The sequence below is a fragment of the Balaenoptera physalus genome (assembly GCF_965194825.1).
Source record: "Balaenoptera physalus genome assembly, chromosome: 15".
Lineage (NCBI taxonomy): Eukaryota > Metazoa > Chordata > Mammalia > Artiodactyla > Balaenopteridae > Balaenoptera > Balaenoptera physalus.
In genome coordinates this window covers 45,422,615-45,449,342 of record NC_138894.1, presented here as the reverse complement: position 1 = coordinate 45,449,342, position 26,728 = coordinate 45,422,615, and the positions used below count along the sequence as shown (strand labels likewise).

At 39.5% G+C, this 26,728-nt stretch overlaps 1 protein-coding gene across 4 annotated transcripts in view; it reads left to right on the top strand.

The window, feature by feature from the left end:
• Positions 1 to 2,748, top strand: part of COMMD1 (copper metabolism domain containing 1) — a 148,416-nt gene extending 145,668 nt beyond the window's left edge. For all 4 annotated transcript variants that reach the window (XR_014253966.1, XR_014253967.1, XR_014253968.1 and 1 more), the window contains one exon: positions 2,529 to 2,748. Coding sequence is in view for 1 of the 4 variants with exons in the window: in XM_082426667.1 (XP_082282793.1) it covers positions 2,529 to 2,636 (108 nt within the window). In the remaining 3 variants the exon portion in view is untranslated. The remainder of the gene's footprint in view (positions 1 to 2,528) is intronic.
• The last annotated feature ends 23,980 nt before the right edge of the window (positions 2,749 to 26,728 follow it).

Genomic DNA, 26,728 nt, shown 5'->3' with positions numbered 1-26,728 from the left:
AAACTCTTGAATTTAGTACACTGCCATACTCACTGTGATCACAAAGTACATATTCTTAATAATGATGCACCTGCTTATTCACCTGCTAACCATTTTCTGGCTCTATCCCATGATGTATCTACACTCTGCTAAGAAGCAGGTTCTAACTCTCGACTCAGATATTTAAATACAGAAATTTAGTCTTATCATCGCTCATTATGACCAGATCAAGATGGATGACTTTGAGAAAAAAATCAAGTGTTTCAGATTGCTCTTGTACCTTCTGCATCTGGCTTGAAAAGCATCACCTGCATTTCTAAAGATATTTTCAAGTGTTTTAGATGTATTTTCTGTAGGGTGCCCCAACCAAATGCAAAATTTGAACAAAGCTCCATGTGTTAAACCCCAGTTTAAAGGCCCCTGAATTCCTGATAAAATATTTTGATGACATAACTAGATGAAGCTAGACCTTGATAATACAGTTTCAGGTAAACTGTTTCTTCAAGAGTCATGTATGGTTACATGTGTCTTTCTAAGGCTGTTAGTGTGCATTGTTTCCAGGGGAGGGAGTTGAAGGTTGGGAGTGTGTGGAAAATATTTGTTTAACTTTGGACTCTGTTTAGCCTGCTTTTTCTCTCTAGTATTCGATTACCCTTAAAAGTAAACCAAGCTTCATTAATACTTAGAGGTCCAATCAAAGATAATTAGAATACTGAAACTTATAACAAATTAATGACTTTCAGTCAAAAAAGATCCTGGCTATTTATTAATAAACTTTGCTCAGATTTTCCTATCTCTATGAACATTGTCCTTAATAGGCTCTTCCCATATAAATGGAAAACGAGGTGATTTATTATTGTAACTGACTTTATCTCACTGAGGTGAAACATGGATTACATCATCTTTTCTGCCAGTTTCCTAAATATATATGTTAGACTCTGGTAATTCTTAGTTTCTAGACCATTGTTCCAAAGGCCAAATATTTTTAAATGTTTTAAAGTCAGGCTAAAGAGCTCAATAAAACTGAATGAAGAATAAGAGGCTTTCAAATCTGAGACCTGTTCTTAATTTAGCCAAGTGAAGTACCTAATTTGCCATACATTTGCTCTTATTGCCAAAAGGAGATAACCCTGCCTGTAGCTCAAACACAGGAGCAGCTTTCTTTTTTTTAAATTGGTTCTTGCTTTCGACTAAATGAAAACCTGGCAGTTTCTAAGCTCACATATGAGACTATACCCCTTTCCTATTTAAATACATGTTTGAGGAAAAAGTTCCTTGTAGCCAGGGAAAGCTGCCTTTCCTCCCTTTGAAAGACTCTCATCTGAGAGGCCCCTTCTTCCCCTCTGTACTTGTTTCTCCTGGGTGATGTTCAGACACAGCACAGCAGCTCACCAACAGCAAAGGTACTTTTACAAAATCAGATCCTGAAGGTTCTTCTAGCTGATGACAGAGTGACTCCCTCCCTCTGAAGAGGCTTATTGGTCTTCCTTTGCCTGCCACTTTGAATGGGGGTGGGAAATGCCATGTATTTAGAAAGGAAAATATAGAGAAAAGAACATTGATCTGGTGGCTGTGCCATCGACAAACAGGGATAATAGGCATGTCATTTAACATGCCTGGGACCTCAATTTCATAACCCGAAAAACAAGGTAGTTGGGTTATATGGTCTCTAAGAATTCATACTGCTCTAAAATTACATGGTTATTGTTCTTTGGGATCTTGAATATGGTCACTCTTAAAATCGTATACTTTTCCCTTGTCTCAAGACAGTGTGGACCTAGGATTTGTCCAGTGTACATGAAATTTCTGTCACCACACTTCAAAGGCCTTTTTCTTTGATTTCTACCTAATTTGGGGTTGATTGATCCTAACAGTTATTGAGAGGAATGTATTTGAGGGAAATCTTGGGAGAGTTGGCTTGTAGCAAGTGGAAGGGCCTCAGAAATGTTTAAGGCTGTTTCAAGATCTGGTTATCTTTCAATTATCTGGTTGATGTTTCCCAAGCAACTTGTTCACAGCTTGTCACAGTTTCTAGTATAACCACTAAATCCAAGGTAGCCCAATTCCCAGGCAAACACAGAGCCAATCTAAATCCTCCTTCCATTGTTTTTATTACAGGGTGCTATGGAGACAGCATGGACTTTGGAGTCAGCCAGAGCTGGCAGTTCACAATCTGACTCTGCCTTTTTCTGATTTTGTGATACAGGTTAACCTCCCTGTGTCTCAGAGTCATCATCTATAAAACAGCAATACTTAAGTACTTACCTTAAAAATTATTATGGGATTAAATGTGATGACAGACAAGAAAAGCTTCTCATGTGCCTCTTAAAGAGAACAGCAGACATTTGTATACCTCTTTAGCATTTATGAAACACCTCATAGAAGTAGTTTCATTTAGGGTGTTGTGTGGGTAAAAATATCATTTAGGTATTGAGGCCTGAGTCAGGCTTGCTGGGTAGGGGCCCTGGGCTTTGGAGCTAGATCACACCAGATCCAGAGCCTTGGCTATCTTGAGGGTCTTGTCTAAAATATCCTTTTATATTTTCCAGGAATCTGAATTTCTGTGTTTGGAGTTTGATGAGGTCAAGGTCACCCAAGTCCTGAAGAAGCTCTCGGAGGTAGAAGAAAGTATCAGCACACTGATGCAGCCAGCCTAGCTGAAGATGGAGCTGTTGAGGCAAAGGTGTTCATGATCCCTCCCCAGGGATCTGCTTTTTTTAAAAAAAATCTTATTCCCCCAATAGTATTAAATCCTCAAGTTCAAATCTTGCCTGCCTCAGCTTGCGGCGATTTCTTTCTCTCTTCCTTTCATTTACTCTTATAGTTGATCTACTGCAGACGTTCTTATACTTCAGCATACAAAGGCACTCATAAAAGCATTTTTTTTAAAAAAAGACCTTAAGGACCCTATCCGCAGAGACTTGGATTCAGTAGGACTGGGATGGGATCAGCTTTAGAAACCCTTGCTATGGTGGCTTATTCCTGGGTAGGATTATAGGAATTTATACATGATAAATCATGCAAGAATTAGAAAAGGGGGAGAAAACATTTTACTCATGCAAATACAAGGCTGACCAAATATGGCCTGAGCTGAGGCCTAGAGGAGCCTGCCTAACCTAGAAGAGGTTTACTGACCTTAGTAAGATATGAGATGCTTCTAGAACTGATTGAGGTATTTGTATTAGTTCTGCCTAAATCTGGGGGGGGGGGGGCTAGTTTGATCTGAGCTACTGAGAAACTTGGGCTTTTCTGGAACCTAGAACTAAATTGGCCTCATCATAAAGGGTCTCCCTTCACTTATCTCAAGTCAGGATTGTGGGAAGGGAAAATGTCTCTTGAAGTGATGGGAGTTCTTTACCTCAGAAAATTTTACCGAAGTCATCAAATAAAACTTCTTCAAGACAATTTCTTCAAGAAAACTAACATAAAAACTAGGTCCTGGGACTTCCCTGGTGGCGCGGTGGTTAAGGATCCGCCTGCCAACGCAGGGAACACGGGTACAAGCCCTGGTCCAGGAAGATCCCACATGCCGCAGAGCAACTAAGCCCGTGCACCACAACTACTGAGCCTGTGCTCTAGAGCCCTCGAGCCACAACTACTGAAGCCCGCACCCCTAGAGCCCTTGTTCTGCAACAAAGAGAAGCCACCGCAATGAGAAGCCTGCGCACCGGAACAGAGTAGCCCCTGCTTGCCGTAACTAGAGAAAGCCCGCGTGCAGCAATGAAGACCCAACATAGCCAATAAATAAATAAACAGACAAACAAACAAACAAACTAGGTCCTGGTAGAGAAGTTATACCAAACACCAAGAATATTCTAAGAGGAGGAACTGTCAACGAAGTACATTGAGGCTATGGTCCTTGTTGAACAGGTTTTGTCATCTGACACTGATAACATTTAGAAACTTCAGTTGCCTTTGGGATGTAATGTGTCCCAAAAATGTAGTGCTCTTGGTCTGTGGTTACAGCATATGTCAGTTCTAATGAGTTTACTCAGGGCAGTAATAATTCCTCTTCTGTTAAGCATTTTCTCCTAAATCAGTTTAAAGACATTTTAGGAGTTTTTCCAAAACCCAAGCAGAAAATTTGGCTTCCTCCCTGATTAAAACCATCCCAGCAGTTAGCAGACAATGACCAGAAAGTTTTAAATGTAGCCCCTGTGGACCCTTCAGAAAACATCTTGAAACAGTATGGTAAATAGATTCAGAAAAGGCGCGTGGTTTGGCGAAAGAACTATTAAAACTTGCTTTCTGTTCTCAGGGCTACTGTCACGTGATCCAGGAGAATTTAGATAATGTCTCCTGCTGTAAAATGGAGGAAAAGAATATCTCATCAGATAATGGGATTCCAGATGTCACTGAAAGTAAGAACTGTAGCTACCACGTTAGTATTGAGTCACATTTCCAATGAAAGTCTATGGAAGCCTTAAGGAACAGTCCATGGGCCCACAGGGCGAGGCCATCATTGTTGTGGTTTGAAGCTCTATTTAGATCATTCTGTGAAAGTAATAGCCACAAAAGTGGACATGGGCTTTTTTATTATATCCCCAAACCCTAGGTCATTAGTAAAACTGTTAATGTATACTGAATTTTTCAGAATAATAATAATAATAATGGAATGGTTGCTGAAGGTGGGCCCCACATTTAACACTAAACACTTTTGAATGCAAGTGGTTTCAGACAGGGTATGTTTGCGTGTGTTTTATGTTTACTGGTGATTTTTTACTTTCTGATTGCCAAAGGAGTATTACGTTTATTATAGTCTATTGTGAAAATATAGCACTCACTAAGAAGAGTTAAATGACCCATCAACCTAATATACAGAGATAACAAAAAGAAGGCTAGGACTAGAAGAAGAGTTGACTTTCCCTGCATAAATTCCTGGAAGTAGAGCACATGGGTTTTTTGGGGTTTTATTATTTTTTTTTATTGAGGTATAGTTGATGTACAGAGCACACAGTTTTTAAGACTTTGATAAACATTACAAATTGCTCTCCAAAAAGGTTAATATCAGTTTGTATTACCTCTAAGAAAGTATGTGACTAAATCATTCCCTTTCGTGCCTATTGGATATTATCTGGTTTTTGTATTTTCTCGTACTGACCTGTTTTTGTAAATTTTTGCAAGGGGGACTTACTTATACTAGGACATCTTCCTGGAGATAGTGCAAGCATGGAGAAAGGACCAGGAAAGGAGAAAACTGGCATAAGGGTCCCAGCAGACCCCACTAGGTTTCCTACCTCTATAATCCTAGGTTGAAACCACATTATTTTGAGTTCAGGAAATGTGGAGCAAAATAAAAATAATCCTCAGCCTGAATTGGGCCTTGTAGAAATTATCCCTGCTTCAACCATAAGCACTGTAACTTCAGTCTGTTTAGAAACAGTACAGACAAGCCAAACGTTGCTTTCAAAATAAAGTCAGAAAGAATCTCCAGACTTTAGCAGTTTCATGCTGATAGGGAGCAAAGGATTTGGCCTTATTCTCAGGACTGCCTTTTCTTGGAAGCTCTGGTTCCTATCAGCTTCATCAGTGGAGGCTTAAATTCGACTATTATAGCCTCCTCTTTCCTTTGTATAACCTCTCTTCCCCCAGTCTTACTTTAACCATGATTCAAAAGGAATTACAGCATTTTAAAGTTTAGTTTAACTTAGTCTTTCCCAAATGCAAGCAGGTGGTGAAAAGCAAACGATCACATTGAGTATCTGAAATCTTAAATAGCTGACATTGTATCAAGCTAGTAGTTACTGAAGTTCTTTTTTTAGACCTGAGTGAAAATGTGGAAAACAGAATATAATAGAAATTAAAGGAAAATAAATGTTAAACAGATGTTAGAAAATATTGTTTTCTGAAGTACACAATAAATATCCAGACCAGTGAAGGGACAAGGATATAGAAGGAGGCCTTCTGGAGTCAGCTCAGAAATGATTTGATATTTTTCTAAAAAGAACAGGATGCTGGAAAAGATGGGCCTTTGTGAGACAGTTGCCACCTTATAATTCTTAACTGTCCAACTTCCCAGCCAAGGTTTTCAAATATTTTAGATGGTGATTTAGCCAGCAGAAGGGAAAACGTAAATAGAACATAATTAGTTTGCGTTTAACTCTAGTTGCAAAGTGTACAGTTTTTTACCTCAAAATTGAGAAATAGCAATTTTTATCTAAGTGCAGTCAGTTCTCCCTTATCTGGGGACAGCCATAAACGTCTCTTACCACATCACAACTACATGCCGTGCTCACTAGCTTTTGTTGCAGAGGAACCTGCCTCGGCCTGCTTCCTGTCAGATAAATGGTGCCAACTGACATAACTTACAAGTTTAGTACATATATTTTCAGAATAAAATACTAAGCCTGTACATGAGAAGATAGTAAAATATGGGTATTTACATCTTTTACTCACCAAGCACTGTAAGTAGGCCTTTTGTTTCTCTCTTACCTGCTCTTGGCTAGTTTTCTGTTTCCTGCTAGTGTTAGGGTTTCAAGTTCTGTTGATTTACAGGATGGAGGTGGGGGAGAAATGGGAAGGGGGGAAATATGGGTTTGATTGCACAAGTGGAATAAGAGATTAAACTACTAGTTTAAAAGGAATTTAGGCTGAATAATGAAAATAGTTAAAATCCTTAATGCTGCTATTAAACTGTTTTTACATTAAAGAAATAAAAATAAATTTGAGAATTTTATATGATTCATATTCTGGCTATTTTTAGAACCATGGCTAAAATTTGGCACTGATCTCAGAATGACTGATTTGGAGGCTTTTGTAGAAGCTATTTTATCATCTTGTCAAAATGGGGAAACATCTGGACAGACAGGGCAGAGGACTTGTACAAGGCCGTCATCAGGAAGAGACCTTAGGGTACTGTCTTCCATCTCTATGTTCTACCTGCCAGACTCACCAAAAGAATAAAATGTGCTTGTAAAAAATACCTATGTCCTAGCTCATTGTGTTTAGATGATGATAATTTTTCCAGTGATGATTTTTGTATGGAGATATGACCTTGAGGGCTGTGAGGTCCTGTGTCACTTGCAACCTGCATCCACCTTAGACCTGTCTCTGTGCTGAGGCTGCTAATGTCCTTTGTAGAGGCTGACGCTGTTTCTTATTACCTTGGCCTCACTCAGTGCCACCCATCTCTAGGACAATGTGCAAGATGAGTCTGCTGTCACATGGGGCTTCCTGGCTGTCCACAGTACCCAGACAGGCAGCAGATTATCCTTATCCTTGCTGGACAACCATGACCCAAGCTTACTAAATACAGCATAACTCTTGTTCATTAATTCATTATAACAATGTCTATAGTGAATTCTGTAGCAGTCACTTCCTCACTGTTATGGTTTTCTCAACATGGTCTACCCACAGTGCAGTAGAACAGAAGTCAGATTTTTTTTTTTTTTACATTTTAATTATAAAAGTAACACATGTTGGGAATTCCCTGGCTGTCCTGTGGTTAGGACTCCACACTTCCACTGCAAGGGGCACAGGTTCGATCCCTGGTCAGGAAACTAAGATCCCATAAGCCTCATGGTGCAGCCAAAAAAAAAGTAAAACACGTGCTCATTAAAAATTATTAAAGATTATTTAATTTTTAAATCAGTATAGAATTGTATAGAATCAGTCTTCCTTGCCTTTTGCTTTTAAAAAAAGTCTCTCTCCCCTGAAGTAGTTGCTGTTAACAGTCTGGAAGGTGTGTTTCCTTCCAGACACTTTCTAGGCACATCAAAGTAAGGGGGTATATACATACATACATACACACACATACACTATGTCTATATCCATATATATGTTGATATAGTTATATGTTCAAGTATACCTTCAAAGCATCATTTTAGTGGTTCTTAACTTTTAGATGATACTTTATGTCTTAAAGAATCCAATGAAAGCTATGGTTTCTCTTTCCCAGAAAAAAGACATGCACATATTCACTGAATTTTTCATTCAGTGTCAGGAGTTTCATGAATTCCCAGAAAGCAATCTGCCACCACCTCTACCAATCCCCTAAGGTTTATGGAGCCAGGGGCAACCAAGAAAATAGCAACAATTTGTAGTGGATTTGGAGAGGATTATTATTTACAGCAGAAACCTAATGAATCCGTATACTCAGCGTGCTCTTAGTTGAATTTTCTGGTCAACAGAGTTTATCACAAAATTTTTTTTAATTACAAAACTTTGAATTAAAAACGTTATAAAAAGTCTCAGTTCACTCCCCTCTGTGACAGACAAGGATCCCTCAATACTCCATTCTCATCCCTTTGTGCCTGCTGAACTTTCACAACTGCCATCACAGCGCCTAAGCATTTTAGTACACCTCTTTGTCTGCGTATCTGTCTCCCCCCCACCCCTACCCACCCCATGGCTGTGAGCTCCTTAAGGAGAGGGACCTTATCTCATCATCTTTGTATGCTTCCCCTTCCCCCTGCCTACAAAAGTCTCCACAATTGTGCATGAGATGAATGAGCATCAGAGGTGTGATAACTGAGTTGAGTATTAATCAAATCCAGTGGTTCCATTTAGTAGGGAAAAAGAAAGCATTAGAGTCAGAGAGATGTAGGTTTCAATCACAGCTCTGCATAGGCCTGACTGTGGGACCTCAGGTGAGTTTAGTTTTCTCATCTGAAAAATAGGGCTGATTTTTTTTTTTTTAAGGGATGATAAATCGAATTCACAGGATTAGATACTATAGGATAAATAAGATTTAGGAGATAGTCTAAAAGACATCTTTTAGAGACCTAAGGGCTCTTTGCCAGGGTCAAATCCTGGCTCTTTTATTTACAAGTTGTGCAAACTAGGGCAACTTATTTAACATCTCTTTGCCTCAGTTTCTTCATTTGTAAAAATAGGATGATAATACAATAATACCTACCTCAGTTGGCATACTGGGAGAATAAAATGAGTTAATATGTAGAAAGCACCTGGGATAATATCTGCACAGAGTTGGCACATATAAATGTTTGCTGTTGCTATTTTTATTATCATTATTACTACTGTTAGGAACTGTCTTCTTAGGAAGCTAAAACCAGTAACCATGAAGCAGTTTACAAGCATTTCAGGTCAGTGGCCAATTAAGTGCTAAATTGAATGGTACAAACACAATTGCTATGAGAGTTTCAGCAAAGAAAAAGGTCAGAGGGGGCTGGAGTCATCCGGAAAGGTTTATAAGCCAAAGCTTTTTAAAATCAGGTGAACTTGTGAAGATAGAGGGGTATGTTTTTGGATCTGGAGGTGGAAAGGGAACACGTTTCCAGAAATGGGTAGGGTCACTCCTCTTCATGGAAGGGGCCTGCCTTTTCTCTTGGTGGACGTTTACAATTCCGAATCTTATCCGGCTCACAATCTGGGGCTCAGGTTCTAGGTGATGAGTTGTCGTAAATGGAGAGCTGAGAAAAGGGAGACTAATGCAGTTGTGTTCCCATGGAAGACGAACAAAGCTAAACGTAGCTGGAGTCAGAGAATCTGTGACTGCTAACAGATGTAGGACTGTGCAACTAAACAAACCCCAAGGCTTACTCCCTCCCTGTGGAGGTGAGGCCACAAGCAGTTTCTGTAGCATCCCTGGTGGAACTCTGGGCCCATTCTGGCTCGATTGAGAAGGAAGGTGAAGTCTGTTGTTCTTTCAAGGGTCGCTTACCTGCCTCCTGCAGAGAATCCCCAGGGCCTAGATTCTGGAAAGGGAAGGGAAAGCAAGGAGAACATAAAAAACAACCTTTGTCTTAGCCCATGAGATTCACGTTCATGCCCCACAAGCACTTTGCAGGAAGGAATGAGTGTTTGTTTTTTTGGCTGCGTTGGGTCTTCGTTGCTGCACGCGGGCTTTCTCTAGTTGCGGTGAGCAGGAGCTACTCTTCGTTGCGGTGCGCAGGCTTCTCATTGCGGTGGCTTCTCTTGTTGTGGAGCATGGGCTCTAGGCATGTGGGCTTCGGTAGTTGTGGTACATGGGCTCAGAAGTTGTGGCTCACGGGCTCTAGAGCACAGGCTTAGTAGTTGTGGCGCATGGGCTTAGTCGCTCTGCGGCATGTGGGATCTTCCCGGACCAGGGCTCGAACCCATGTCCCTTTCATTGGCAAGCGGATTCCTAACCACTGAGCCACCAAGGAAGCCCGGAATGAGTGTTCTTTAAAAAAAATAAATTCCTACCTGCTCTTTCCCACAGAGCAGAGTTCAGTTGTGGCGACTTAACAGGGGTGAAGGTTGTTACTCTGCAAAACTGAACTTTGCCCAGAGAGTTTGTATTTGCTGTCAACCAACAGCCAAAGAATGGCCTAGGAAGGCAGACGGGCCAGGTAACATTCACTGTTCCCTGGAGCCCCAGCCTAACCTGGAGTGGCCGGCCCAGGTAGGGGCTAGAGGTGAGGTGCCAAATCCTCTGGGCACTGAAGGTCCACCTGGCTTTGGACCTCATACACCAAGGAGGTGCCTTTCCCCAGATCCCCTCTGAGGTGGAAGAAAGCAAATCACTTCATAAATTACTTACTGTATGATCCATTAAACCATAGATGTAACCATTTGCTGATTAGTGTACCACCACTAAATATGGTCTATAGGGAATTTAGAGAAAAATCTTTTCCCCCAGTATCAGGAAGTAAGTAAAATAAATAATAAATAAGTAAATAATAACTAACCAGATAATTGGAGTAGAGGAGTATCCAGTGGGCAAGTTATCAGACCCACCCAATTCCCTTGCTGAGACAGGTGGAAAAAAGCTGATCCTTCTTTGCATCTATGCTTATGTATGTAATTTTAGTAAATGGGGAAGAGTAAGGCAAAAGTTTAACAAACAGTCCCCTTTCCTCTGCCTGTACACATAGGGAGCTGTTGAATAAAAAGAAGGGAATTTGATTCTAAAGTTCCCTGAAGAGCTGGAGAAATCTCCTCACAGGGGACCTGACCCTGGGAGAATCAACTTGCAGCCCCTGGGGGCAAGCAGCCGGAGAATCACTGCTGAAGGGGCGAGACCCAGCTAGTCCCTGTTGCCCTGCATGAGCCTCCGGGGAGAAGTGGTTGCTGCATAACAGCAGGGCCATTCTTTGTAGATGGAACACCACACCTAGTTTTGTACCTGGAAGCTTAGCCAATTAATAAACCTGTTAACTGTGGTTTGTTAAGGAGCTGGTTTGGAGAGACAACGAGGGATTAAACGCTTATCTTTTCCTTCCATTTTGTCTTATCCTTGTCCTGGAAAAGGACTGAAGATTGCTGGTGACTTGTTCCATTTCTCACCCTTATTTTGCCAGGTGCTAAATCACCCAGTCAGTCAGAATTAAGCACATGCTTCCAGCTAAGATTTTGAGAGATTTAAAATGTTTCAACTGTCAAAAGTATCACCATAGTCTTAGGAAAAATCAGGACTTTTGTAGGATTTCTGTGCTTTCATAGATTTTTTGTTTTTTTCAGTTTTTTTAAATTATAAATACAAAGAAGGGAGGAGACTCATAATCTTTTTCCAGGGACTGTTAAGGGTCTTAATCAGGCCTGATATTCCACAGAGTTTCCAGGGTGCCCTGTGGGAGTATAGGGCTGCCCAAGAGGCCCAGGCCACTGGAAGAGGGATTGATTATATTTCAGGGTTAAGAGGGTACCTCCCATTCCAGGAGCTCAGAACATGGACCTTGGCCTTTTGGGTGGAAGTGTATGGACATTCCTGTCTTCAAGGAGCTATTTTGGTTTGGTTTTAACTTTATGCAAATAATACATGGATACATTGTCCTTGAGAAGCATTTAAACCTTATAATTAAGGCTAAAGTCCCCTGTGACCAATACCGTCCATTTACCATCTGGTTTCTTCCTCCTCTTCCCCAGCAGTAATCTCTGTGGTAATTTTGAGTATATCTCCTTCCATGGTTTTTTTTTTACCTACCTGCATATATGGCCATATTTACAGTACTGTTTTATGTATTCCTGTAACACAAGTGCAATCACACTGTATGTACTATCCTGCAAATTGCTTTTTTCCCTCAACAGCATGTTTTGGAACTTTTCTAAATTAGTACTACAGAGACCAACAACCCACCGAACTGATATAGAGAATATTTCAAAGTGGAAGCATCTGAACTACAGAAGATGCTGAAAGAAATCTCATTAGAACTTCCCTTATCTGATCAGAACAGAGCTCTACTAGAGCCAGCTGCCAGCACTCTCCCCCCATCACCCTTACGGCTCAAATTGGGGAGGCTGACCTTGGGCACCGGCACATCCCCCCAAAATTGTGTAAACACATCTCACCAGAACCGTCCATCCTTTGAAGCCCAAAGCCCCTCCCCTCCTATTAACCTGGTATATAAACCTTTACTCCTAGCTATTCTGGGAGCTACTCTAGAGTAGTACAGGGAGTACTATGGGGTGGTCCTGCATTCATAATGTTAATACATTTTTCTCCTGTTAATTTGTGTATTGTCACTTCATGTGCGTCGCACTCCCCTCAGTCAGACCTAAGTTGGTAGAGAAGTTTTTCCTCCCAAAAGTTTATATAAATTTAACCTCATTAATTTCAACTGCTGCATAGTATTACAGAGACACAATAGGTTTGGGTTTTGTTTTTTTTTAATTCCCTATCAGTGGATTTTTAGGTTGTTTCCAGTTTTTCCCCATGGCAAACAATACTGCAGTGAATATACTTGCACATGCCTCCCTATATACATGTGCAAATATATCTTAGAAAACAGGAATTGCTATATCATGGGTTATACGCTTTTTAGATTCTAGACACTGGCAAATAGACTGGAGTATGATAAACGTTTAACAACCAGTCTTCCATAAAAGGGGGTAGGGGCTAATTTGTAGCATTTGTCCTATTTCCATTGTGTGAGTTCTCCCACCGTGGCCAATTTCAAACTACTAATATTCATTACTGAACTTGGATTTGGGACGAGTTATACACCATCAGCTCTTGCAAGCTGGTATGAACTGGCTCCAGCACAGTTCAAGAATTCCTCAAACTCAGGATGCAGATAGATAATGGCAAATAGCCCTCCGAAGTAGCCCAACCAACTTGTACTTTCGCAAGCAGTGTATGAACGTGTCTTGATAATATTATACTTTTTTGCAAATATGAGTCAAAAAACGATACCTCATTTTGCCTTGCATTTTCCGAGTCATCAGTGAGGTTGAGCATCTTTTCACATTTTATCGGTATTTCCTGTTCTGTGAAATGGTCCATATCCTTTGCCTGTTTGTTTTTTCCTGTTGTTTTACTTATTCGTCTTTTTCTTACTGATTTGTTGGAGCCCTTGATGTAGTCTGAAAATATATTGTCCTTCAAGTAGTTTTCAATCTATTTTAGATAATAAAATTGGAGGAATATTCCCAAATTCTATTGAATACCTGCTATATGAACATACCCATCAAGGACTGGCACTGAGAGAGAAAAGTACACATGGTGTACATCAAATTCTATGTGTACTTGTGTACCATTGTGGTAGGGTCAGTTGAACACACGTGCATACCACTAGTACTAAAAACAAGTAATTACTGTGAAAAATAGATAAATTGTATTTTGGCTCAGTCAGGCTATTTGTCATATTTTTCAAAAGCATATTATCGATCACTTCTCTTGGGGTCACTTAGGTCACTGGACTTTTTTCCTGAAGGAATATATATACCAGCACTTCTTATTCACACTGAAGTCTCTTGTGAGTCTTCCTGTGAGGTCTCATCCTCATCTTTCCACTGCTGGCCCTGATCTGAAAAGGTGGAGTGCTTTTCTCTCCAGGCTATTCTTCCCTGAAAATGACTGGCTGCCCCAGCAGCTTGCTATCTTCTGGGATGAATTAAGAACTACAGTTTTGCCCGGGAGGAACCAAGATGGCGGAGTAGAAGGACGTGCTCTCACTCCCTCTTGTGAGAACACCAGAATCACAGCTAGCTGCTGGACAGTCATCGACAGGAAGACACTGGAACTCACCAAAAAAGATACCCCACATCCAAAGACAAAGGATAAGCCACAATGAGACGGTAGGAGGGGCGCGAACACAGTGAAATCAAATCCCATAACTGCTGGGTGGGTGACTCACAGACTGGAGAACACTTATACCACAGAAGTCCACCCACTGGAGTGAAGGTTCTGAGCCCCACGTCAGGCTTCCCAACCTGGGGGTCCGGCAATGGGAGGAGGAATTCCTAGAGAATCTGACTTTGAAGCCTAGTGGGATTTGATTGCAGGACTTCGACAGGACTGGGGGAAACAGAGACTCCACTCTTGGAGGGCACACACAAAAGTGTGCGCATCGGAACCCAGGGGAAGGAGCAGTGACCCCAGGGGAGACTGAACCAGACCTACCTGCTAGTGTTGGAGGGTCTCCTGCAGAAGCAGGGGGTGGCTGTGGCTCACCGTGGGGACAAGGACACTGGCAGCAGAAGTTCTGGGAAGTACTCCTTGGCTTGAGCCCTCCCAGAGTCTGTCATTAGCCCCACCAAAGAGCCCAGGTAGGCTCCAGTGTTGGGTTGCCTCAGGCCAAACGACCAACAGGGAGGGAACCCAGCCCCACCCATCAGCAGTCAAGCGGATTAAAGTTTTACTGAGCTCTGCCCACCAGAGCAACAGTCAGCTCTACCCACCACCAGTCCCTCCCATCAGGAAACTTACACAAGCCTCTTAGATAGCCTCATCCACCAGAGGGCAGACAGCAGAAGCAAGAAGAACTACAATCCTGCAGCCTGTGGAACAAAAACCACATTCACAGAATGATAGACAAGATGAAAAGGCACAGACCAGATGAAGGAACAAGATAAAACCCCAGAAAAACAAATAGATGAAGTGGAGATAGGCAACTTTCCAGAAAAAGAATTCAGAAATAATGACAGTGAAGATGATCCAGGACCTCGGGGGAAAAAAATGGAGGCAAAGATCGAGAAGATGCAAGAAATGTTTAACAAAGACCTAGAAGAATTAAAGAACAAACAAACAGGGCTTCCCTGGTGGCGCAGTGGTTGGGAGTCTGCCTGCTGGTGCAGGGGACACGGGTTCGAGCCCTGGTCTGGGAAGATCCCACATGCCGCGGAGCAGCTGGGCCCGTGAGCCACAATTACTGAGCCTGCGCGTCTGGAGCCTGTGCTCCGCAACAAGAGAGGCCGCGATGGTGAGAGGCCCGCGCACCGCGATGAAGAGTGGCCCCCGCTTGCCACAACTAGAGAAAGCCCTCTCACAGAAACGAAGACCCAACACAGCCATAAATAAATAAATAAGCAAATACTTAAAAAAAAAAATTAAAAAAAAAAAACAAAAAACAAACAAACAGAGATGAACAATACAATAACTGAAATGAAAACTACACTAGAAGGAATCAATAGCAGAATAACTGAGGCAGAAGAACGGATAAGTGACCTGGAAGGCAGAATGGTGGAATTCACTGCTGCGGAACAGAATAAAGAAAAAAGAATGAAAAGAAATGAAGACAGCCTAAGAGACCTCTGAGACAACATTAAACGCAACAACATTCACATTATAGGGGTCCCAGAAGGAGAAGAGAGAGAGAAAGGACCCGAGAAAATATTTGAAAAGATTATAGTCGAAAACTTCCCTAACATGGGAAAGGAAATAGCCACCCAAGTCCAGGAAGCACAACGAGTCCCATACAGGATAAACCCAAGGAGAAACATGCCGAGACACATAGTAATCAAATTGACAAAAATTAAAGACAAAGAAAAATTATTGAAAGCAGCAAGGGAAAAACGACAAATAACATACAAGGGAACTCCCATAAGGTTAACAGCTGATTTCTCAGCAGAAACTCTGCAAGCCAGAAGGGAGTGGCATGATATACTTAAAGTGATGAAATGGAAGAACCTACAACCAAGATTACTCTACCCGGCAAGGATCTCATTCAGATTCGATGGAGAAATCGAAAGCTTTACATACAAGCAAAAGCTAAGAGAATTCAGCACCACCAAACCAGCTCTACAACAAATGCTAAAGGAACTTCTCTAAGTGGGAAACACAAGAGAAGAAAAGGACCTACAAAAACAAACCCAAAACAATTAAGAAAATGGTCATAAGAACATACATATCAATAATTACCTTAAACGTGAATGGATTAAATGCTCCAACCAAACGACACAGGTTTCCTGAATGGATACAAAAACAAGACCCATATATATGCTGTCTACAAGAGACCCACTTCAGAGCTAGGGACACATACAGACTGAAAGTGAGGGGATGGAAAAAGATATTCCATGCAAATGGAAATCAAAAGATAGCTGGAGTAGCAATACTCATATCCGATAAAATAGACTTTAAAATAAAGAATGTTACAAGAGACAAGGAAGGACACTACATAATGATCAACGGATCAATCCAAGACGGAGATATAACAATTATAAATATATATGCGCCCAACATATGAGCACCTCAATACATAAGGCAACTGCTAAGAGCTATAAAACAGGAAATCGACAGTAACACAATAATAGTGGGGGACTTTAACACCTCACTTACACCAATGGACAGATCATCCAAAATGAAAATAAATAAGGAAACAGAAGCTTTAAATGACACAATAGACCAGATAGATTTAATTGGTATTTATAGGACATTCCATCCAAAAACAGCAGATTACACTTTCTTCTCAAGTGCGCATGGAACGTTCTCCAGGATAGATCACATCTTGGGTCACAAATCAAGCCTCAGTAAATTTAAGAAAATTGAAATCATATCCAGCATCTTTTCTGACCACAATGCTTTGAGATTAGAAATGAATTACAGGGAAAAGTAAAAAACACAAACACATGGAGGCTAAGCAATACATTACTAAATAACCAAGAGATCACTGAAGAAATCAAAGAAGAAATCAAAAAATACCTAGAGACAAATGACAATGAAAACACGACGACCCAAAACCTATGGGATGCAGCAAAAGCAGTTCCAAGAGGGAAGTTTATAGCTATACAAGCCTACCTCAAGAAATAAGAAAAATCTCAAATAATCAATCTAACCTTACACCTAAAGGGACTAGAGAAAGAAGAACAAACAAAACCCAAAGTCAGCAGAAGGAAAGAAATCATAAAGATCAGAGCAGAAATAAATGAAATAGAAACAAAGAAAACAATAGCAAAGATCAATAAAACTAAAAGCTGATTCTTTGAAAAGATAAACAAAATTGATAAACCATTAGCCAGACTCATCAAGAAAAAGAGGGAGAGGACTCAAATCAATAAAATTAGAAATGAAAAAGGAGAAGTTACAACAGACACCGCAGAAATACAAAGCATCCTAAGAGACTACTACAAGTAACTCTATGCCAATAAAATGGACAACCTGGAAGAAATGGACAAATTCTTAAGTATAACCTTCCAAGACTGAACCAGGAAGAAATAGAAAATATGAACAGACCAATCACAAGTAATGAAATTGAAACTGTGATTAAAAATCTTCCAACAAACAAAAGTCCAGGACCAGATGGCTTCACAGGTGAATTCTATTCAAACATTTGTAGACGAGCTAACACCCATCCTTCTCAAACTCTTCCAAAAAACTGCAGAGGAAGGAACACTCCCAAACTCATTCTATGAGGCCACCATCACCCTGATAGCAAAACCAGACAAAGATACTACAAAAAAAGAAAATTACAGACCAATATCACTGATGAATATAGATGAAAAAATCCTCAACAAAATACTAGCAAACAGAATCCAACAACACATTAAAAGGATCATACACCATGATCAAGTGGGATTTATCCCAGGGATGCAAGAATTCTTTAATATATGCAAATCAATCAATGTGATACACCATATTAACAAATTGAAGAATGAAAACCGTATGATCATCTCAATAGATGCAGAAAAAGCTTTTGACAAAATTCAACACCCTTTTATGATAAAAGCTCTCCAGAAAGTGGGCGTAGAGGGAACCTACCGCAACATAATAAAGGCCATATACAACAAACCCACAGCAAACATTCTCAATGGTGAAAAACTGAAAGCATTTCCTCTAAGATCAGGAACAAGACAAGGATGTCCACTCTCGCCACTATTATTCAACATAGTTTTGGAAGTCCTAGCCACGGCAATCAGAGAAGAAAAAGAAATAAAAGGAATACAAATTGGAAAAGAAGAAGTAAAACTGTCACTGTTTGCAGATGACATGATACTATACATAGATAATTCTAAAAATGCCACCAGAAAACTACTAGAGCTAATAATGAATTTGGTAAACTTGCAGGGTACAAAATTAATGCACAGAAATCTCTTGCATTCCTACACACTAATGATGAAAAGTCAGAAAGAGAAATTAAGGAAACACTCCCATTTACCATTTCAACAAAAAGAATAAAATACCTAGGAATAAACCTACCTAGGGAGACAAAAGACATGTATGCAGAAAACTATAAGACACTGATGAAAGAAATTAAAGATGATACAAACAGATGGAGAGATATACCATGTTCTTGGATTGGAAGAATCAATATTGTGAAAATGACTATACTACCCAAAGCAATCTACAGATTCAATGCAATCCCTATCAAATTACCAATGGCATTTTTTACGGAACTAGAACAAAAAATCTTAAAATTTGTATGGAGACACAAAAGACCCCAAATAGCCAAAGTAGTCTTGAGGGAAAAAAACGGAGCTGGAGGAATCAGACTCCCTGACTTCAGACTATACCTCAAAGCTACAGTAATCAAGACAATATGGTACTGGCACAAAAACAGAAACATAGATCAATGGAACAAGACAGAAAGCCCAGATGTAAACCCACGCACCTATGGTCAACTAATCTATGACAAAGGAGGCAAGGATATACAATGGAGAAAAGACAGTCTCTTCAATAAGTGGTGCTGGGAAAACTGGACAGCCACATGTAAAAGAATGAAATTAAAACACTCCCTAACACCATACACAAAAATAAACTCAAAATGGATTAGAGACCTAAATGTAAGACTGGACACTATAAAACTCTTAGAGGAAAACATAGGAAAAACACTGTCTGACATAAATCACAGCAAGATCTTTTTTGATCCACCTCCTAGAGTAATGGAAATAAAAACAAAAATAAACAAATGGGACCTAATGAAACTGAAAAGCTTTTGCACAGCAAAGGAAACTACAAACAAGATGAAAAGACAACCCTCAGAATGGGAGAAAATATTTGCAAACGAATCAACAGACAAAGGATTAATCTCCAAAATATATTAACAGCTCATGCAGCTCAATGTTAAAGAAACAAACACCCCAATCCAAAAATGGTCAGAAGACCTAAATAGACATCTCTCCAAATAAGACATATCGATGGCCAAGAAGCACATGAAAAGCTGCTCAATATCACTAATTATTAGAGAAATACAAATCAAAACTACAATGAGGTATCACCTCACACCAGTTAGAATGGGCATCATCAGAAAATCTACAAACAACAAATGCTGGAGAGGGTGTGGAGAAAATGGAACCCTCCTGCAGTGTTGGTAGGAATGTAAATTGATACAGCCACAATGGAGAACAGTATGGAGGTTCCTTAAAAAACTATAAATAGAATTACCATATGATCCAGCAATCCCACTACTGGGCATATACCCAGAGAAAACCATAATTCACATGCACCCCAATGTTCACTGCAGCACTATTTACAATAGCCAGGTCATGGAAGCAACCTAAATGCCCATCGACAGACGAATGGATAAAGAAGATGTGGTACATATATACAATGGAATATTACTCAGCCATAAAAAGGAACGAAATTGGGTCATTTGTAGAGACGTGGATGGATCTAGAGACTGTCGTACAGAGTGAAGTAAGTCAGAGAAAAACAAATATCGTATATTAACACATGTATGTGGAACCTAGAAAAATGGTACAGATGAACCGGTTTGCAGGGCAGAAGTTGAGACACAGATGTAGAGAACAAACTTATGGACACCAAGGGGGGAAAGCCGTAGTGGGGTGGGGATGGTGGTGTGATGAATTGGGCGATTGGAATTGACATGTATACACTGATGTGTATAAAATTGATGACTAATAAGAACCTGCTGTATAAAAAAATAAATAAAATTCAAAAATTAAAGAAAATAAATAATTTACCTTGAAGGGTAGCATAAGCTGATCAAATTAACTGTGTGCACAAATAGTAAAGCTTTCTGAACAATATACAATATGTCTTATATAAACTTATAAGGGTGAATTTTGTGTACTATTTTATGCTTTATTATATGCATTGAAACATTTTTTCAGTTTTATCTCAAAAAAAATAAAAAATAAAAAATTCAATCACCCCAACCAAAAAAAAGAAAAAAAAGAAGAACTACAGTTTTTCTCTGGGGTGGACTGTTCCCATAATCCCTCAAATGCAGGATGCAGGAGATGGCCTGTTTTTACAAAGGCAGGGCTGTGGAGAAGAAAACAATAGAGGTATCATCCGAGATGGGAGTGGTTATCTGCCAAATGCAATTATGACTGCTTGTAATTTGCTGCTCAGAGAGATTTCATACTTGAACCATATATCAAAAGTTTTAAGTTGAAAAGATATTGAAATGGTACCAGGTGGTAATGCAGATGTTAGGGAGGGAAACTCTTGAATCCCCAGGTTTCCTGACATTCTTGCCCTTCCTCCTTCCCCCACTACCATGCCCAGTACTGGTTTTAGTGAATTCTGAACGAGGATCTTGATTCTCTGAATTCGCACTTAACTGGAAATGGTAGCTTTGGTAATATGTTAGAGCAGCAAGTAGTTCTTAACCAGGGATGGACATCAGAATCCCCTGGGGAATATCTATTAAACATGCCAAGTCTGCTGAATCAGAGTCTGGGTGGAGGGCAAGCATATGTATTTGGTGAAAGTTCTGGAATAATTTTTTTTAATTGAAGTGTAGTTGATTTACAATATCGTACACAGATATTGTAAATATCAGGTGCACAGCACAGTGATTCAGCTTTATGTATGTATGTGTGTGTGTGTGTGTGTATGTATATATACAGACATACATATATATATGACTTTTCAGATTCTTTTCCCTTATAGGTTATTACAAAATATTGAATATAGTTCACCATGCTATACAGTAGATCCTTGTTAGTTATGTATTTTATATATAGTAATGTGTATATGTTAATCCCATCCTCCTAATTTATCCACCCCCTCTTCTCCTTTGGTAACCATAAGTTTGTTTTCTATGTCTGTGAGTCTATTTCTGTTTTGTAAATGAGTTCGTTTGTATCTTTTTTTTTTTTTTTCAGATTCCACAGGTAAGTGATATCATATGATATTTGTCTTTCTCTGGCTTACTTCACTTAGTAAAATAATCTCTAGTTCCATCCTTGTTGCTACAGATGGCATTATTTCATTCTTTTTTATGGCTGAGCAGTATTCCATCGTGTATATATACCACATCTTTATCCATTCATCTGTTGATGGACATTTAGATTGCTTCTATGTCTTGGCTATTGTAAATAGTGCTGCTATGAACATTGGGGTGCATGTGTCTTTTTGAATTATAGTTTTCTCCGGATATATGCCCAGGAGTGGGATTGCAGGATCATATGGTAACTCTAGTTTTTAAGGAACCTCCATAGTGTTCTCCACAGTGACTGTACCAATTTACATTACCACCAACAATATAGGAGTGTTCCTTTTTCTCCATACCCTCTCCAGCATTTATTATTTGTAGACTTTTTGATGATGGCCGTTCTGACCAGAGTGACGTGATACCTCATTATAGTTTTGATTTGCATTTCTCTAATAATTAGCAATGTTGAGCATCTTTTCATGTGTTTTTTGGCCATTTGTATGTTTTCCCTGGAGAAATGTCTATTTAGATCTTCTACCCATTTTCTGATTGGATTGTTTGTTTTTTTGATATTGAGCTGTATGAGCTGTTTGTATATTTTGGAAATTAATCCCTTGGAATAATTCTGATGTGCCCTCATGACTAGGAACAACTATTCTATACTAGTGCCATTCTGTGGCAAGATTGGTACAGACATTCAGAGTGTTAGAAACATTTATAGCAATGTCTGTTGAATGTAATAAGAAGGTTGAGCTTATACAGGCATACCTGGTAGATTCTACAGGTTTTGTTCCAGACCACCACAATAAAGTGAATACCACAATAAAGCAAATACCACATTAAAGCGAATCACACAAATTTTTTTGTTTCCCTGTGCATATAAAGGTTGTGTTTGCATTATACTGTAGTCTAAGTGTGCAATAGCATTATGTCTAAAGAAACGTATATAAGAGTAGGACACGGGAAGGGGGAAGGGTAAGCTGGGACGAAGTGAGAGAGTGGCATGGACTTATATATACTACCAAATGTGAAATAGATAGCTAGTGGGAAGCAGCTGCACAGCACAGGGAGATCATCTCGGTGCTTTGTGACCACCTAGAGGGGTGGGATAGGGAGGGTGGGAGGGAGTCGCAAGAGGGAGGAGATACAGGGATATATGCATATGTATAGCTGATTCACTTTGTTATAAAGCAGAAATTAACACACCATTGTAAAGCAATTATACTCCAATAAAGAGGTTAAAAAAGATACTTTATTGATAAAAAAAAATGCTAACCATTGTCTGACAGCACAGCGTTTCCACAAACCTTCAATTTGTAAAAGTAGCAGTATCTGTGAAGTGCAATAAAACGAGGTATGCCTGTATTGTGCATATCTTTAATTTCATTTTGTGTTTTACAAAATTATGTATCTTACAAAATTATCAGGCTGTGATAGATTGGAAATTTTTAAAATTCTCTGGTTTGGCAGTTTTCTGATCTTAGGTGAGTAAGTCTCAATGACCCCTTCTGGTAGGTCGTTGAGAGGATTAGCGGTAATGAATGTATCTAAAGCACTTAGCACAGTGCCCGACATTAATAGAAGTTAATGGGATTCCTTCACGGAACAGTTCCTAACAAAACCATCTTCCAGTTGGCTGTCGAAGAACCCAGAATCATGGAGTGTTGTGAGTGAATCTTTTTATTCAGGCTCATGCATCATATTCTAACCAACCTAGAGTACATAGCATGGCAGAGATTTGAGTGCCTCTATAAACTGTTCAACCATGAGTAAGGGGGCTTAGTGGCCATGGCACTTATAGGCCAACCCCTGGCTCGCAGATCTTCCCCCAGTCTCCTTCCTGTCTCCTCTCAAATTCCCCTTCCCCATAGTCCTTTTCTCTGTTTCTTCCCCCAAAGATCCCAACTGCTTTTATTTCTTAAAAAGCACAGTCATTTTCTGTTCCTGAAGGAGCGTGGGGGTTAGAAATTTCTGGCCACTGTGGTCTGGCCTCCTGTTCAAGCATCTAAAAATAACAAGACCATTCATACTGGGCCAATTAACCTCCTGCTGGCATTGCTGCTATGTCCTTATTGTGCTAAAAGAGTATCTGTTCCTTCTTTTGATGTATTACAAAAAGCCCCTTTCTCTCACCTTGGTAGGTATCAGTATCATTATTTCTGGGGGCAGTGTTGTGTGATGGTTAAATATAGGTACTTTGGAGCCAGGAACTTTGGACTGAATTCTGACTCTGCTCCTTGTTAGCTGTGTGGCTTAGGGAAAACATAATTTTTAAAAATTATCGTAATTAATATTAGAAGCAATAATATCAGGGCTATTTATTTTAGTGGAGAATGAGTTTGAGCCCTAGCCTAACTTGAATATTCAAGAAAGTGAAATGTAGTAAAAGGCTTTAACAGGCCATCTTTTCTTCCAGGATTCCACAGTTCTTTTGGATGACAGCACAGATCACTGGTTTGGTCTGACTATAATTCTGAACTTCTCTGATTAGGGTTTTTAAATTTAAGTAATGTGATTTAAAATTCCTCTGTGATTGGGACTTCCCTGGTGGTCCAGTGGTTAAGACCCCACGCTTCCACTGCAGGGGCTGCATGTTCGATCCCTGGTCAGGGAACTAAGATCCCGCATGCCACGCAACCCAAAAAATAATCATAATAATAAAATAAATAAATAAATGTAAAAAGAAACAGGTGAAATTAGTTTAAAAAAAATTCCTCTGTGATTTAAAAGTTACTTCCTGTAAACCAGAAGTCTAGAATCTTGATTAGCTCAGATTAAAAATTGTATCAAGAATACTTCCATTTTCTTTGTTTTTTTTAATTGGAATATTGTTGCTTTACACTCCTGTGTCAGTTTCTGCTGTACAGCAAAGTGAATCAGCCATACATACACGTGTATCCCCTCTTTTTTTGGATTTCCTTCCCATTTAGGTCAGCACAGAGCACTGAGTAGAATTCCCTGTGCTATACAGTAGGTTCTCATTAGTTACCTATTTTATCTACCGTTTTCTTGAGCCTAAATTCCTACAGAGATTTAATTCTAGCAACTAATTAGCTGTTTGCTTCTCCATCTTTCTTCTGTTTATCTCCACTGACTTGTTCACCCTTCAGGCCTAAGCTCAGACAACACTCTCTCAGGAAAGCTGCCTCTGAGCCTCCAAGTCAAGCACATGGACCCCTTTTCTGGCTTCACTGGAGAGGATTGTACCTGGATGCCCCACCAATCGGTGAACTTCTTATAGCCCACCTCCCACTGCCCTGTCTCCCCCTGACTTTCACCTCCTTAGTACCTGCCCATCCTTCAGTCCTCAGATCAAATGGTATACCCCTATGGAAGCTTTCCCCATTATACAGAGCCATATTCTCCTGTGCTTTTTCTTTCATAGCATTTATCACAAGTCATTTTTTAAATGTTCTTTTTCATGAATGTCTGTCTCACTTAGACTATAAACTCCATGGAGGCGGGACCATGTTTGCATTTGCTTACTGCTGTGTCCCCATCACCTAGCATGGTACCTTGCTCCCTGTAGCAGTTACTAAATATTTATTGGCTAATAAAGGATGCTATTTCATTCATTCATCTCCTTTAGGGCAAACTCTCTTATTGATATTTGTGGCCTCCGCAGGCCACGGGTATACAAGCTCTTTATGGTATGAGAGAGAAAGGCAGGAAAATAGGTCTGCATTGAGGCAAACGAGGTGGAAAAATAGGTCTCTATCACCTGTGAACTAGTCTTATCAAAAGTTAAACCTGAACCTAATCAAGCCTTTAGGTCTAACTCCTATTTCACAAGAAATAAAGAGATGGAATATTTGATAACACCATGAGGAAGCAATCAAACAAATCCAGAAATTTTAAAACATTCTGCAAGACAACTGGCCTAGACAAAAAAAGTTCATGAAAAGAAAAAGATGGGAAGATGATTCTAAATTAAAAGATTAAACAGGCATAATATACAAATGCATTATATGATCCTTGATTGGCTCCTCATTGGTAAAAGGCAATTACAAAAGACATTTTAACTACAATTTGAGAAGTTGGAATATGGACTCTATATTAGATGATTCTTTGGAATCGTTGTTACTTTTCTTAAATATCTTATGTAGAAAAATGTCCTTATTCTTCAAAGATATATGATAAAATATTTAGGGTGAAGTGTCATGATGTCTACAACTTAGACAAATGATTCAAATGATTCAGCAAGAATAAAATACATGTATAGATAAAGCAAATATGAGCAAATATTCACAATCATTGAATTTGGGTGAAAGGTATACAGATGGTCATTGTAGAAGGTTTTTTGTTTATGGTTTTTGGATTGAGGGAGTCAGGTTTAATTTACATTGGTATAGAGTAAAACTCAAAAATTTAAAATTTACATCATGTAGTTTTATTAATTTTGACAAACACATGTACTTGTGTAACTACCATCATGATCAAGATCTAGAATATTTCTATTGCCTTCAAAACTCTCCCTTGACTCTTTGTAGTCATCCCCTCATCCTACCCCCAACACTTGACAACACTGATCTGTCCTCCATCCCTGTAGTTTTGTCTTTTCCAGAATATGATATAAATGCCTTTTAAGTCTTGCTTCTTTAATTTAGTGTAATAGTTTCCTAGGGTTGCTGTAACAGAGTACCACAAACTAGGTGGCTTAAAACAACAGAAATTTATTATCACACAGTTCTGGATGCTAGAATTCCAAAATCAATTGTCAGAAGGTCCATGCTCTCTGGATGGCTCTTGGGGAGAATCTGTTCATGACTTTCTCTTAGTTTCTGGTGTCACCAGCAATCCTTGGCATTCTATATCTTGCACCTGTATAACTCCAATCTCTGCCTATGACATTGCATGGTGTTCTCCCTGTGTGTTGCCTGTCATTGCATTAGTTCTCCCTGTCTGTCTTTTATAAGGACACCAGTCATATTCGAATAAGGGCCCACCCTATTCAAGCATGACCTCATCTTAACTAATTACATCTGCAAAGACCCTATTTCTAAATAAAGTCACGTTTTGAGATTTTGGGGGTTAGGAATTCATATTTTTTGGAGGGGAGATACAGTTGAACCCATGACACTTAGTATAATGCATTTGAGATTCATCCATGTTTTTACATGTTTCAGGAGTTATCGATGTATAGTATCCCACTGTATGAATGTACCACACTTCTTTTTATTGAAGTACAGTTGATTTACAATATTATATTAGTTTCAGGTATACAGCATAGTGATTCAATATTTTTATAGAGTATACCCCATTTAAAGTTATTACAGAATAATTGCTATATTTCCCTGCGATGTGCAATATATCCTTGTTCCTTATCTGTTTTATACATAGTAAGTAGTTTGTATCTCTTAATCCCCTACCCTTCTCTTGCCCCTCCTCCCTTCTCTCTCCCAACTGGTAACCACTAGTTAGTTTTCTATATCTGTGAGTTTGTTTCTGTTTTGCTATGTACATTCATTTGTTTTATTTTTTTAGATTCCACATGTAAGTAATAACATACAGTATTTGTCTTCCTCTGACTTATTTCACTAAGCATA